This window comes from Oncorhynchus keta, chromosome 19, assembly GCF_023373465.1.
Source record: "Oncorhynchus keta strain PuntledgeMale-10-30-2019 chromosome 19, Oket_V2, whole genome shotgun sequence".
NCBI lineage: Eukaryota > Metazoa > Chordata > Actinopteri > Salmoniformes > Salmonidae > Oncorhynchus > Oncorhynchus keta.
The window spans coordinates 67,985,160-68,001,645 of NC_068439.1; the positions used below are offsets into that span (position 1 = coordinate 67,985,160).

Sequence of the window (16,486 nt, forward strand, 5' to 3'; positions counted from 1 at the left end):
CCCTTATGACTCGGTTGTCCAATCAAGGCTTTAGATGCATGCGCCGGGGGCCTGGGGCTGTGCTTTGACATTTAATAGAAGCGACGAGGAGGTGGAGGGCCTTGTGGCTGGTTAGCAGTGGATCCTGTAAATGTCCAAAGTCACAGTCAGACCTACTCTTAGGAACATTCTGCCGTGTGAGCCGCTGCTGTAATCTGCCTCTGTGCTTTTTCAATCCAGAGCCTTTGTTTTAGTAAGATAAATGATAAAGCCACTCTGTATGCAAACACATAGGCTTTCTCTGCTTAGGCCTGTTGGTGGATTTGAAAAGACAGGCCTTGCAGCTGCCTGCAGCAGAAAGGTCATTGAGGCAGGCGATAAGCAGATCCAGGTGTGTACATTACTACATTACCACCTGTCCCACTACTTTCATTTCTCATCAGTTGTTTCATCACCTGATTCCCTGTGATATTCAGTGTGCTGAGCAGGATTTAGATATCATCATTAGAATACGACTCACATTAAGGGATTTGGATGAGCATGGCCGTGGCATATTTTTTCTTCCTTGAATTCCATGGGTCTGGCCCTGTACATCTTCCAGGGAGGTTCTGTTCTGTACTCCGACTGGGATTTACACTAAGTGAGTTCAGATGGAAAACGGACTGGAACAAAAACTAGATTCATTTACAAAGCCACAGAGATCTCACTCTGTTTTTGACCTTACATGTATTTCCGACGACCGCCCCTAAAACAGGTTGGTATTTAGCATCGTTTACATTCTTCTCCTCCCACATCCAGGATTGCTGTTAATTGTCAGTCAAATTTGGATGGCCAACATAAGTCAACAAAAAGCCTTATTTGGCAGCAAGTAAAATGTAGTGCATTAAATTGGCCTCTTGTATTCCCCTTGGTGTGAACAGCAGAGGATTTGACAGAAATACAGAGCTGAATTACACATTTTATGACGCTGTTATTGCATGTTAAGAAGCCAAATTTGACTTCAGAGGTGAATGCAGGGTCTTTGTGTTGTGTTGTGTTTTGTATTGTAATATATAGGGCAGGGACAATACCAGTATCGCAATATTTTATCCATTGCCAAAATTATTTGGTTCTTTAAAACCTGCTGTGTGTAAAATATTGTGTGCTATAGCTTGGAAAATAAATTCATGTGACTGGATGACAACATAATGATGTTTGTTTCCAACATTACGGTTGTTTTCCTAAAGAAGTAGGAATCCGCTTCGTGTTTTGTTTCCTTGCAAACGACTATCGTGATACTGGTATCGTCCTGGGCCTAATTGTACATGAACCATTGTTTACTCTCTAATAATACATGGACCATTGTTTACTCCCTAATAATACATGGACCATTGTTTACTCCCTAATAGTACATACACCATTGTTTACTCCCTAATAGGACATGGTCCATTGTTTACTCCCTAATAGTACATGGACCCTTGTTTACTCCCTAATAGTACATGTACCATTGTTTACTCCCTAATAGTACATGGACCCTTGTTTACTCCCTAATTGTACATGGACCCTTGTTTACTCCCTAATAGTACATGGACCCTTGTTTACTCCCTAATAGTACATGGACCCTTGTTTACTCCCTAATAGTACATGTACCATTGTTTACTCCCTAATAGTACATGGACCCTTGTTTACTCCCTAATAGTACATGGACCATTGTTTACTCCCTAATAGGACATGGACCATTGTTTACTCCCTAATAGTACATGGACCCTTGTTTACTCCCTAATAATACATGGACCATTGTTTACTCCCTAATAGTACATGGACCCTTGTTTACTCCCTAATAGTACATGGACCATTGTTTACTCCCTAATAGTACATGGACCCTTGTTTACTCCCTAATAGTACATGGACCATTGTTTACTCCCTAATAGTACATGGACCCTTGTTTACTCCCTAATAGTACATGGACCCTTGTTTACTCCCTAATAGGACATGGTCCATTGTTTACTCCCTAATAATACATGGACCCTTGTTTACTCCCTAATAATACATGGACCATTGTTTACTCCCTAATAGTACATGGACCCTTGTTTACTCCCTAATAGGACATGGTCCATTGTTTACTCCCTAATAGTACATGGACCCTTGTTTACTCCCTAATAGGACATGGTCCATTGTTTACTCCCTAATAATACATGGACCCTTGTTTACTCCCTAATAGTACATGGACCCTTGTTTACTCCCTAATAGGACATGGTCCATTGTTTACTCCCTAATAGTACATGGACCCTTGTTTACTCCCTAATAGGACATGGTCCATTGTTTACTCCCTAATAGGACATGGACCATTGTTTACTCCCTAATAGTACATGGACCCTTGTTTACTCCCTAATAGTACATGGACCCTTGTTTACTCCCTAATAGGACATGGTCCATTGTTTACTCCCTAATAGTACATGGACCCTTGTTTACTCCCTAATAGTACATCGACCATTGTTTACTCCTTATGTTACAGCATCTTTATTTTTCTTGGTTCAGACTTTCATTCACATTTATTTACATTTAAGTAATTTAGCAGAGTCTCTCATCTAGAGCGACTTACAGTAGTGAGTGGATACATTTTTGTATTTTTTTTCCCATACTGGTCCCCTGTGGGAATGAAACCCACAACCCTGGCATTGCAAGTGCCATGCGCAACCAACTGAGCCACACGGGACCTTATTATTGGCTGTGGTTCATTAGCCTAGTTGACTATTATAGCCAGGGAAATGTCCTTATGAAGACAGAATTATTTGGGCCCCCGGCCTTGAAAACAAAACATTGACTTATCTTTCTCAGACCATTAATGCGTACTATATGACTGGCACCCAAGAAGACATTTAGGCTATCATTCTTCTATTTACATCATCATGATCCTGAAGTTGATTATACAATATTCCTTTTACCTTGAAACATATCATTATAATAGTTGAATATTGTTGTGTCTCAGTGGGCCACTAGGGTATAAATAGGAGCTAAATGCAATGGTCTGGTCACTCTGAGGAAGACATCAGCTTGACGTCGAAACATCAGTCACCTGTCCGCATTCTGTACAATGGATTAAAGTGAGCAATAAGAAATCAATCTCTGCCCTTTTTTGTTGCGTGCTTCAACTCCTTTTAACCTGGAATAGGCACTTTAGGTTTTTTTTCTTGGTAAGCCAGTCTCTTGGTGACACATTGTTTCTCTCTTATAAATCACTCTCATTTTAATAAGTTTTTGTATTTATTTAAATGTTATTTTATCTGACCTTTATTTAACTAGGCAAGTCAGTTAATAAGAAGGGCAAAAAGGCCTCCTGCCAAAAGGCGAAAGACCTCCTGCGGGGACGGGGGCAGGGATGAAAAATAAAAATATATATATAAATATAGGACAAAACACACATCATGACAAAAGAGACAACACAATAAGAGATACCTTAGACAATAACATAGCAAGGCAGCAACACATGACAACAAAATGGTAGCAACACAACATGGTAGCAGCACAAAACATGGTACCCACATTATTTGGCACAGACAACAGCACAAAGGGCAAGAAGATAGAGACAACGATATACATCACACAAAGCAGCCACAACTTTCAGTAAGAGTGTCCATGATTGAGTCTTTGAAGAGATTGAGATAAAACTGTCCAGTTTGAGTGTTTTTTGCAGCTCATTCCAGTCGCAAGCTGCAGCGAACTGATGATGGGGATAAGAGTGATCGGCAGTGCATCTCCAGGTAGGAGATGATTCCATTCATGCTCTACATGAGGGTAGAGGACAAATATCTCCATGACAACCAAGCAGCCCCAGCAACTCTCCTATCCTCTTGGAGGAATCGGGGTGTGTGTCTCAGAGCTGCTGATGATAGGCTGCCAGCCCTGTTAGCCCTACTTCCTAATTTGGCAATTGACACTGAGCAGAAGAGTGTATTTTCAATAAGTGGGGTCCCTGCTGCCTAAACGATTATGCAACAAATCTGACCAGTGATTTCTGCATCTGTTACACAACTATTTGGAAATTAGAGCAGAGTTCACACAGCATGGGACGACCATTGAGGGGCAGCTTTGAACGGATCGGACTCCCTGTCAGCTCACGATGGAGGGGCAATGATGCACACGGCACTGTCCATGTCAGTGAGTATGAATATTAAAGGGGTCTGGAGCAATTTCCCCCCCACTGACCCTCACACTCACGGCACAGTTCAGCACAAGACCATAGTTATTTTGTTATGGTGGGTGACACACAGGAACCCTGCTGAAACGCATTGAATTGAATTCATTTGCAGACATAAAATTGGCCAATCGAGAAGTTATTCATCATTGATTCACATTTTGGTCAGAAAGCTTTTATTAGATGTTTTAAAGATGTAGACACAGTATACCATTGTTACCACAGTATACTGATGTAATATGAAAGAGCCAACCTCCTCTAAATCAGTTTCTGCTAATTACTTTGAAGCAGAGGCCCCTTTGACCTCCCTGCATATGCCCAGCAAAGGTGCCCCTAGTCCAGCATTGTCATTATACAGGTAGTGGTCTGACTAGCTAGCTTGTCTCTTGCTAACTCTATTTTGAAGCACACCACATCAAGGGTAATTTGATAAGGGTATTTACATAGGGATATTTTCACAAGGGTATTTTACAAAGGTATTTATATAAAGGTATTTTATAAGGGTATTTATATAAGGGTATTTTTATACGGGTAATTACATAAGGGTATTTTTATAAGGGTAATTATATAAGGATATTTATTTAAGAGTATTTTTATAAGGGTATTTATATAAGGGTATTTTATAAGGGTATTTATATAAGGGTCATTATATAAGGATATTTATTTAAGAGTATTTTTACAAGGGTATTTTTATAAGGGTATTTTTTACAAGGGTAATTATATAAGGATATTTATTTAAGAGTATTTTTATAAGGGTATTTTTATAAGGGTAATTATATAAGGGTATTTTTACAAGGGTATTTTATAAGGGTATTTTTACAAGGGTAATTATATAAGGGTATTTTTACAGACACTCTTTTATACGTAGCACTCACACTGAATTTGAATCAGGGTAAATATAGAGATGATCAAATGAAATATAACTCACAGATGAATAAAGACATTCTAGCTTTGGCTTATTATCTATATTTAATGACTTGTTTGAAAAGAGAAGGAGATTGCCAAGTGCTGGGAGTGAAAGGAGAGAACCCTGGTTCTGCTGTAGGTGCTGAGCAGAGCTTGGGAATTTCTCTGTTACAAAGGACTCCACTCAGCGATGTCATCCACATGAAAGCTGAAGCCTTGATCCTTCTACAAAATGAAAGCGTTACTTAACGGGGCTGAACAATTTACGTCTGCTGTGGTCGCTCTCACCATCTCCCTCCCCGAACTCTAAGCGGAGGTGACAAAGCTGTGAGCGGTGGTGGCTGGGAAAGCACATTTCCGTATGTGGCTCGTCGCAGCAGGCAGTGGAGCGGGCGGATGAAGGACGCACACCAGTGCAGATCGAGGCCCACTAGCCAATCCCGGCAGTTCCCCTCACATTCATCAAAGGCTGGGCCTATCATTGTCTGAGGTTTTTATTTTCTGAGTCACTGAGCCTCTACTGCTTGCTCTGAACACAAAAGGTGAATTCTCCTTCTGTCTTCTTTTCCATGTCTGCTCCCAGAGTGATTGAAGAACCTTCACTACTAGGCTGGTAGACCCAGTCTGCTGTTTCCAGCTCAGGCAAGACTACACTGTCTCCCAGCCAGTTAGGCTATAGCTGGAAACCTAGTTATAACAATGAGGGAATACACCCACCTCTTACACACACACACACACACGCGCGCGCATGCACACATACACACACCATCTCTACTTCCCTTCGTCCACTGCTTCAACATCCCTCTCTCTCCTGGGTGCCGCCAACATTTAATACCAGGGAATTTTTTTCTCCTACGTGAGTCACAATGTCAAATGGGAAGTATTGGGGATTATGTCATAGCTCATTAGTGTCAACCCTGGGACCATACTGTCGCCGATCTTGATGTTTTCATAGAGGCTCCCAATCTATTAAAATTGAGATCCTTAAGTGGGCCATAAATATCAAACTTAGTGGTCATGACAGAATGAAATCTAGAGGACAGACCAAAAACAACGTACTGTGTGTAAAACATGTCTGAGATGGTTCCTGTCTGTGTGACATCACACCCGTTTCCTTGGCCTAATATTCATATCATAGGCTAACCCAATGTATGTTATCTGCAGGTGTTTCAAGTGTTGAAATCACCTTGTTGTTATTAGATTTTTAGATTTTATTTTTATTTTATTTATTAGATTTTTACTGTGCAGAGCCTGTTAGATGCAGCAATCTCCCACTCATTTTCTATTTAAATGCTGTTAAGTAACCATGGCTTTTAAGATAGTATACGTCATCGAGTACGCTCAGTCAATAATGTGGGCATCAGATACTCGAGCTTGACTTCAGTAGTTTGGTAATTAAAAGCAGAGTAGTTTGTAGAGGAGCAGAAAGAAAGGAGTTTCTATAATGAACTGACATTTTCTCTGCCACTACTTCCGCCACTGTAGACTTACTCAGAACCAACCGGCTGAGTGAAAGAGAAGCGGATATTAAAACCTTCCAGCGTAATGTATTCATAAAGGTATTCAAATGCAGCGCATGAGAGAGAGTGGGCTTCCGGATGAGTTAGCTTTACAGGGGGAGGTGTTGGGGGTCACTAATACATTCTCTAACATTGCAGACTGAGTGATTGCACAAACGCTTTCCCCCAAACAGTCACTTTTAGACGGGCATTACAATTAATAAATGTTCTGGTACACTAAGCCCCTCGGGTTTGTTAAAAGTCTTGTGGCTGTCTGGGTTCTGGTCTCTATAATGTTTAGTACGTCATTAATGGTTGTCACAGGGTGCTGCCTGAGTAATCCACAGGGGAGGAATAGAACAGTTTAAAGGAACATGCCTTGTCCGTATTAATAACCAACCCAGCTCCCTCACTCATTTTCACCCCTCAAACATTTGAGATGCTTCAAGGCCACTGTTACCCGTTCCTTTTTTAAATGATCATTGGAGAATTCACTTTTTTCTCTCCTGTGGAACAGATCTGCACATGGTGTGCATTGATCTAATGATGGTACCTAGTAAAAACAAAACATTGCAGATGTGTGTCACCTGTGGTTGAGTTAGGGAGGGAGGGATGGAGGGAGGGGTGAAGTGGAGGAGTGAAGTTTGGATGGGCTGCTGGGTGACAAGAGTCCTAGCAGAAGGCTCAGGGCCGGAGGGAGGATCTGATGATGAGGCCTGCCTGAGGATGTGTCCCAAATGGCACCCTATTCCCTACATAGTGCACTACTTTTGACCAGGGCCCTTAAGTGCCCAAAAGTAGTGCACTATATAGGGCAGGGTTTCCCAACTGGCGGCCCAAGAGAGAGGGGGGGGGCTCACAACAGTCAAAATCTTAATTAAATTTCCAAACAAACCCACGCTAGAGGTGGCTTGAGGCTGTTCTAAACTCAAACCAGAACATCCATCGATCAGGAGAAAGGCGGTTGTCTGTACTTATAAAAGGACCAGTCACAGGGCAGGGTGCAGAGAACAGGCATCCAAGATGGCCCAAGTTAGGCTGCCTAACCTTTTGTTGTGGAAACTTAATCGTCCCAGTAACTGCGAGGCCATTGTGAAAAAGATATATTGTTACCTTGCTTTGGTTAGATTGGTAGGATTATATGAGACATATCAAAACAGGGAGTTTGTGACAGGGTCTCTGGTGTCGTGTGCGTTACTGTCAGGAATGCAGATGAGCCCTAACAAGGTTTAAATCCAGCAGCAGTCATTAGCGGGGAGATCATCTTAAAACAAATCTGGGGTCAGGTCCTGTTGGGGCCCAACAGCTCCGAGAGCCCCTCTTCCACTGGGTCACTAAACAGCACGACACATAGAGACATCAGCACTTTATCCGCTCTGAGCTCCAACTTCAACCTTCCTTCCCACACAATCAGGGCTCCCCCTCCTCCTTCCTATGCAAAATCCCTTTGCCTGCTTATTTCATAGACATTCTCATAGGATATAGGATAATAATTATTTATTTATTTCTTACATTTATAAAACGCTTTTCATTATACAGAATAATCTCAAAGTACATAAAATAATAAATAAAGAGAAAACAAGTGAAGACAGCTAGACATTAAGAACCCAGCTGACAGTACCATGGACAAGGACACCAAGGAACACAGATATCAACAGAAAGCCCAGAGTCTGTGGTGCCTTCAGGTGGTCCGGGAGGGCAAGCTGTAACGCTGAAAGGATATACTCTACTGTATATTCATAACTTCAAGTTCAATTAGTATTTTCCATTTTCTGTGGAAGTTCTGGAGTTAAACCTTGTGTCATAATTTGTAAAAGCATTGTTTCATTCAGAACCTAACTGGCCTTGAGTCATGACTGTGTGGAAGTAAGAGTATCATAAACCAATCTGTCCATCTTCCAGCTCACACCAGCAATGAGCAATGCACGCCTCATCTGCACAAAGATTTGAATTCATTATCTTTGCTACATAAAAACCTGCCTATGTTTACTTCTTCTTGCTTAACAATGGATATTCAAACATGTGGGAGAATTTAAATATTCAGAACTGTTACAATGTACAATTACAAGCTTAACTTCACAGCTCTTCACACCCAGTGCAGTAACAAGACACTTTAATTGTGCTGTAGAAGGGGAAAAAGAGACTGACTTTCAGAGTTTATGCTCAGTGCAACGGATAATTACTCTGCTACAAACCAGGTGTCGCGAGGTTACAGGTACATTTCACTAAAAGGATTTTTGAATGCCTCTGTCATTAGGGAGAATAAGTGCTGCCGGTTCGACCGCCATCTCACTGGAATTTATTTTACTTCATTGTAATATTCAGTATAATAATATATGCCATTCAGTAGATGCTTTTATCCAAAGCGACTTACTATCATGTATGCATACATTTTACATATGGGTGGTCCTGGGAATCAAACCCACTACCGTGGCGTTACAAGTGCCATGCTCTACCAACTGAGCTATGAAGGACCACATGTATTCAGAAGCCACATGTTGAAGTTTTACACTGGCTGGGATAATGCTATCTTACGCTGTATGCACTGTAATTAAGAGGTGTAAACATTTAGGAGCAGCCGTGTGAATAGAGAGTGTGTGTGTGTGTGTGTGTATTTGTTTGTGTGCGTGCGTTTGATGAGTTTGAGAAAGAAATACACATTTAAACATGCAACCAATTGCATGGATAAAAAGTTGATGAAAAAAGACAGTGTGCAGAGTGGGTTTGCCCATCACTTATTGACACGTCTTGTTCCAACAGCTCCCTCCCAAGTCAGTGAGGTCATCAGGGAGAGAGTGCAGCAGCGAAGCGTCCAGCTCTCCTGGCAGGAGCCTGAGCAGCCCAATGGAGTCATCACTGAATATGAGATTAAGTACTATGAAAAAGTGAGTGTGTTTGAGAGAGAGAGAGAGAGCGAGACTAGAGAGCGTGTGTGTTGCCTGTCCGTGTGTATGTACCTGTGTGTGATTGTGTTACAGCTTTGAACACAGACAACTTTGGCTCTCCCAAACCCCACCCCCCCATCCCCATCCCCACCCCCTCCCTATCTCTATCCTTTAATTTTGCCTACTCTTCACTTCACATTCTATCTGCATGCCGTTGCGAGTGGGATCGGCAGGATTCTGCGAGGAGATCCTTTGTCCCATAATTGCAATAATGAATGAGACGCTCATAAGATTTTAATCAGTCCCTGGTTCTTCACAGCCACCCACACACACATACCAGGCAGCACACACTTTATCATGCTACTCTGCCATCATTAACAATCTGTTTCTGTATCTTCCCTCTCTCCTTTCCCCCTTCACCCCCTTCACCCCCTCATATATAATATAACCTCAGCTCTCGCGTGTCCTAAGTCTGAGCAGATGAGTAAGGTAGCGATGGGGTTGAGGAGGTTGAGAAGAGTGGGTTTAACACAACAAATCAAAGGGCTAGATTCCATGACTCCTGATGTTCCAGGCCCTGTTGGCCATGGCCTCTCAGGCTGCCAGGAATCAGTCTCCTGTGTCACGTACTGTAGCTATAGTCTGCCCAGCTGTAAAATTGGAAGCAAGCATGACTTCACTCCTAACAGGCTTTGGCATTCCATTTGGGTTTTTTGCAGAGCAAATCATTTACAGATCAACAACAAAAGACACAGTACACGCAGTCTGTAAATTCTAAACGGATTCTGAGCCTGGCATCGTAGCTTTTTTTCTTCCTTTTGGTTTGAGATAGAGAGTCTACACAGAGAGTAATTATTTAACCCCAGATAGGGTTAAATAGTTCATTAATACATCTTCAGAAATCTTATAAAAACACCAGACAAACTGAGGCATTCAAACATTTACAGACACATTCTGGCTGTATCTTGGTGTCTCAGATTGAGTCAATTCATTCATCATCTAGACATACTGGTATCTACTGTCTATGGTTGCAAATTGACAGGATGATTAGAACACAAATCCTGTTTGTTCCTCTCTATAGGACCAGAAGGATCGTATCTACTCCACAGTGAAGTCCAGATCCACGTCAGCCACAGTGAACAATCTGAAGCCCAGCACAGCCTACGTGTTTCAAATCCGAGCCTTCACCACGGCCGGCTACGGCACCTACGGACCCCGCCTGGAGATCACTACCAAGGAGGAGGCCTCAGGTACCAGCAGAACACATGCACAGGCAGAGATGATTAGTGTGTAGACCTTCATCAAAATGCCACTGATCTCATAGCTCCATTTATCCCATTTAGAAATATGGTTGAGTATCGTCCACAAGGAGCAGTAGGTCCCAACTAAAGTGCCAGGGCTCAGAAATCATTACTCTCCTCTCTCGCTGGTGTTTATATAGCAACTGAAGTGACTTGATTTAAAATGCATGAATTCTCCCAGTCATACACCATGTGCACTGACAGTCTAAAGTGCCTTAGCACCATTCTTTTGAGCAATTGGTGGTTTGTCAATGCAAACAGTCTAACAGCATAATAGGCTCTGAACGGGAGACAATCCAAACCGAATGTGTCATTGTTTCAAATGAAGGGCACCAGCATTACCATCTGGGACCGTTAAGCCCACTTTCTGAAACAGTGGAGGCGTGCATGCAGAGGGCCCAGAAATAGAACTAGCCTCCCGTGTCTCTGTGGTAAAGGGTGAGAAGGGGGTTATCAGTCTCCCTGCTCGCTACTCATTGGTTCTATTATGTCCTGCAGATTCCAATGCCTGATGTGCTGAATGTTCACACTGTGTGCCCTTTGTCTGTGTGTGTGTGTGTGTGTGTGTGTGTGTGTGTGTGTGTGTGTGTGTGTGTGTGTGTGTGTGTGTGTGTGTGTGTGTGTGTGTGTGTGTGTGTGTGTGTGTGTGTGTGTGTGTGTGTGTGTGTGTGTGTGTGTGTGTGTGTGTGTGTGTGCTTGTCCCTCTCCAAGCATCCACCATTGTCTCCAGCGAGCAGAACCCTGTCATCATCATCGCGGTGGTGGCCGTGGCGGGGACCATCATCCTGGTCTTCATGGTGTTTGGCTTCATCATTGGGAGAAGGTACGCTCTCGCGGGCCCCATTGACTCTCCACTGCTGTGAGTCTCTGCTTGTCAGTTAGCCTTTCTGTCACTCACAGGCCTCCATAGCCGTGGAGTCAGTCCACCTCACACCACAGGCACCCATCGTCTATGGCATGCTGTGCTAATGGATTGTGATGCATCATTTTCCAGTCCTCACACTGTGAAGAACAACTGACTGTTTTTTGCATGTTTATTTTTTTGTAATGGATCCATTATAGAGATAAAAGTACTCTAAAATTAAAGCTTTTGTCTCCTCTTTGTGCGTGTGTGTGCTTGTATGAGTGTGTGCGTGTGTGTGCCTGCACGTGTGTTACCTCATTGGTGTTAAACAGTAATACACTTGACTTTGCCTGTAGCCGTCTCCTCCCAGATCAACCCTCCTGTGTGTCAGTCACCACCCTGCTCTCCTCCAGTGGTCCTTAATTTCTATGTGGATAGCATTTAATCACAGCATGCCTTACATGGGGGTAGAGCCATACACATGTTATTTCTATATCCATTTGACATTAACCTGCATGTCAATCATCACTCCATTATCAGTTCAGTTTGTTGGCAAACCATATTGTACAGTGCTATAGAACAACCATGTACTACGAATTACCTGCCCAAGGGTGCATTCAATACATCAATGTTACACATATAACAAGGACTACTAAACAGTATTTTACAGAGTATGTATATGGAATACCAGAGGTGGGTACTTTAGTTCAACATCAGCAGCCAAACAGTGTTCCCATGCTTCTCAACTGTATCTGTACCTGCAGCATTGTGGCGCTGCATTAAGATTCTAGTAAAACAGACAGTCTTCTGCCTCGGCCCGATCAATTGATTGTGTGTTCCTCCGCCTCTCTCCCTGTCAGGCACTGTGGCTACAGCAAGGCAGACCAGGAAGGAGACGAGGAGCTGTATTTTCAATGTGAGTCCTTTCTATCCTCATCAGCTCACACACACATTGAAACATCTCACTTACAGCATGCTCCTGCCTGTCGCCTCACAGGAAGTGGGTCCACGACATTGCCCCCAACTGAGTTTAAAAGTAATTGGCTAAGGTGTATGTAAACTTCTGACTTCAACAAAATGTACATACAACTTAGCCAAGTACATTTAAACTCAGTTTTTCACAATTACTGACATTTAATCCTCATAAAAATTCCCTGTCTTAGGTCAGTTAGGATCACCACTTTAGTTTAAGAATGTGAAATGTCCGGATAATAGTAGAGAGAATAATTTATTTCAGCTTTTATTTCTTTCATCATATTCCCGGTGGGTCAGAAGTTTACATACACTCAATAAGTATTTGGTAGCATTGCCTTTAAATTGTTTAACTTGAGTCAAACGTTTCAGGTAGCCTTCCCACAATAAGTTGGGTGAATTTTGGCTCATTCCTCCTGACAAAGTTAGTGTAAGTGAGTCAGGTTTGTAGGCCTCCTTGCTCGCACACACTTTTTCAGTTCTGCCCACACATTCTCTATGGGATTGAGGTCAGGGCTTTGTGATGGCCACTCCAATACTTTGACTTTGTTGTCCTTAAGCCATTTTGCCACAACTTTGGAAGTATTCTTGGGGTTGTCCATTTGGAAGACCCATTTGTGACCAAGCTTTAACTTTCTGATGTCTTGAGATGTTGCTTTAATATATCCATATAATTTCCCTCCTCATGATGCAATCTATTTTGTGAAGTGCACCAGTCCCTCCTGCAGCAAAACACCCCTACAACATGATGCTGCCACCCCCGTGCTTCACAGTTGGGATGGTGTTCTTCAGCTTGCAAGCCTCCCCCTTTTTCCTCCAAACATAACGATGGTCATTATGGCCAAACATTTCTATTTTTGTTTCATCAGACCAGAGGACATTTCTCCAAAAAGTATGGTCTTTGTCCACATGTGCAGTTGCAAACCGTAGTCTGGCTTTTTTATGGCGGTTTTGGAGCTTCTTCCTTGCTGAGCGGCCTTTCAGGTTATGTCGATATAGGACTCGTTTACTGTGGATATAGATACTTTTGTACCTGTTTCCTCCAGCATCTTCACAAGGTCCTTTGCTGTTATTCTGGGATTGATTTGCACTTTTCGCACCAAAGTACTTTCATCTCTAGGAAACAGAACACGTCTCCTTCCTGAGTGGTATAGCGGCTTTGTGGACCCATGGTGTTTATACCTGCGTACTATTGTTTGTACAGATGAATGTGGTACCTTCAGGTGTTTGGAAATTGCTCCCAAGGAAGAACCAGACATGTGGAGGTCTACAAAGTTTTTTTCTGAGGTCTTGGTTGATTTCTTAAGATTTTTCCTTGATGTCAAGCAAAGAGGCACTGAGTTTGAAGGTAGGCCTTGAAATACACCTCCAATTGACTCAAGCTTCTAAATCCATGACATCATTTTCTGGAATTTTCCAAGCTGTTTAAAGGCACAGTCAACTTAGTGTATGTAAACTTCTGACCCACTGGAATTGTGATACAGTGAATTATAAGTGAAATAATCTGTCTGTTAACAATTGTTGGAGTAGATGTCCTAACCGACATGCCAAAACTATAGTTTGTTAGCAAGAAATTTGTGGAGTGGTTGAAAAACAAGTTTTAATGACTCCAACCTAAGTGCATGTAAACTTCCGACTTCAACTCTAGCATCTGGTTGGTATTTGATAGATACATCTATTGAGAAGAGGACACGAGGCTCCAAACTGCAAACACATGAATATGAGAGTTGTCAGAGACAGTGATCCAGGGCAGAGCTGAAAGAGAAATTTCTTCATAAAAAATGTAAAGGCCCAACTTTTCAGCCACTTTGGTGGGATAGGAGGATGCTGTCGACCTCCTGGTGGTACTCGGAGTAGAGATGTAGAGATGTACACACATATTTACTCTATCCCAAGGTTCCTCTTCTAGGCTCCTTTAACCAATACACACACACGGGCACACACACGGGCACACACACGGACACACACCACCCCATCCTAACGATGCCCCTAGAGATGCAGCCACAGACACCCAAGCGAAGCCCAAATGATCTGTTGCTGTAGGCAAACTGCTGATTGTGAAACAAAGGTTCAAGGTGTCACATGGCTACAGTGGTAGAAAGAGGTCTGTGTTGGCGTTTCGCAATCCTCGGCTGATAAGTACCTGCCAGATCAAGCTGCAGGAAGGCACAGGTCCTTAAGCTAAAAACACTGGGAGATGGAAACGCAAACAAGAGCTCTCCGCTGTGTGTTGTTGGGCCTAATAGAGGGACTGGCAGGGTGACAGAAGCCAGATAGTGCGTGAATTCAACATGTAGGCCCAATTTGTCCTCTGTCTAGTGCCCGGAAGTCGTGGTAAGATGTCTCCCTATCAGATCCAGTGACAGCTTGGATGGACAAAGCAATTATAGGATGGATTGGAGGGAAATATCAGCTGCCATCGCTGGAGCTCCTTCCTGGAACACACTGTGTTTGTGTTTATGTTACTGGATAGGCCAACATTTCCAGGATGTATGCAGAGGATATTATAAAATTTATGTTTGTCATTATTGAGCCTGGAGCTGATTAGTCATTTAATGATGGTGTTTGGTGTGTCTGTTTTCCTTGTTTCTCTCTGTACTGTGTTTTCGCTGTGTGTCACTCTTCCACTATGTGCATCTCATTAAATAGCTTGTGGTATTGAAGTTGGCAGGTTATGTTATAATTAGGTATAATTTGATATGAACAAATTAGGTCAGTGGAACACAGTCATGTACTATAACCCTGTAATTTATTAGTGTGGAGTTGTATACATGGGAAGAATTACACTGCTTCTTTCTCAGGCAGTGGCTTTTTTTTTACCCTACAGATGTAGGATCTTAATTTGAGCCAGTTTGCTACAGCAGGAAAATAATCCTTCAGCAACAGAAATTATCTATTATTATGTGGATTATAATTCATGGAATTATTTATAATCCACATTTTTCGTTAGGGCATCAAGTCTGACATTTTAAAGTTGAAATTACAAACTTTAGAATCCTTTTAAAAATTTGAATACACATTTCTGTTTCTCAGCAAATTGTGAGTGATAAAATTAAGATCATACATCTCTATGTGCGCATGAATATGTATGAACCTTTCCAGTATCATTGTGTTATAATCGTAATATTGTACTAGTTGTGATAGAACTAAAGTCACCATTATCTGGGTAGCAAAATCCAGAAGGTTATCAAGTCACAGACCATAAGAAAATAACTGTCTTCTATGACTCGTATTACAGTATATGAGGGATTGCCTTACTAGACTTTTAAATTCACTGGCAGAGCTTGACAGACTTAGCTAACTCAAAACCCTGCTCAGTATAGCAGACAACTTTCGCAGCAAATCCCATTCTAGGCTGCTGAAATCCTTGTTGCTCCTTTGTGAGGAGGTTAGGAAGAAAATATAATAACGTTTTCATTTCTATTGGAGGAAAATAAAAAAGGAGTAACATAAAATAATACATGTCTGGTTTAGGGTGTTTGTAGAAAGACCTTTTGACATGGATGCTTTCCATCAGCTGGCTGTTTAGCAATTCCTTCTGAATGGTTGCCCTTGGTAATGGTGTGCCTGTCAAGCGCCCGGCCAGCCTGGTGCTCTGTATGCATATTTAATCGTAACAGTAATCCCCTTACCTTTCTACAGTTAAATTTCCAGGCACCAAAACATACATTGACCCTGAAACCTACGAGGACCCCAACAGGGCTGTCCATCAATTTGCCAAGGAGCTGGACGCGTCCTGCATTAAGATTGAGCGAGTTATTGGAGCAGGTGAGTCTGGCTGGTGTCTCCCCGCTCTCTCTGTTTAGTCACGTATACTCATACATCATAATGACAACCACATATTTACACCTTGAATGGGGACACGATTTATCCTCACCGTATATTGATAGTGGGGAAAAGTTCATTGCAATTAATGTGTGGCCCTG

At 42.3% G+C, this 16,486-nt stretch overlaps 1 protein-coding gene across 3 annotated transcripts in view; it reads left to right on the top strand.

Annotated features, from left to right (window-relative positions):
* The window catches only part of LOC118398756 (ephrin type-A receptor 7), a 77,030-nt gene that overhangs the window by 49,468 nt on the left and 11,076 nt on the right, over positions 1-16,486 (top strand). Inside the window, exons 6-10 of one of the 3 annotated variants that reach the window (XM_035794421.2) lie at positions 9,319-9,443; positions 10,525-10,693; positions 11,456-11,567; positions 12,449-12,504; positions 16,203-16,328. In XM_035794421.2, the coding sequence (XP_035650314.2) occupies positions 9,319-9,443; positions 10,525-10,693; positions 11,456-11,567; positions 12,449-12,504; positions 16,203-16,328 (588 nt within the window). Of the gene's footprint in view, positions 1-9,318; positions 9,444-10,524; positions 10,694-11,455; positions 11,568-12,448; positions 12,505-14,879; positions 16,329-16,486 lie in introns of those variants that run through there. The other 2 variants (XM_035794422.2, XM_052471123.1) reach the window with 2 other exon arrangements.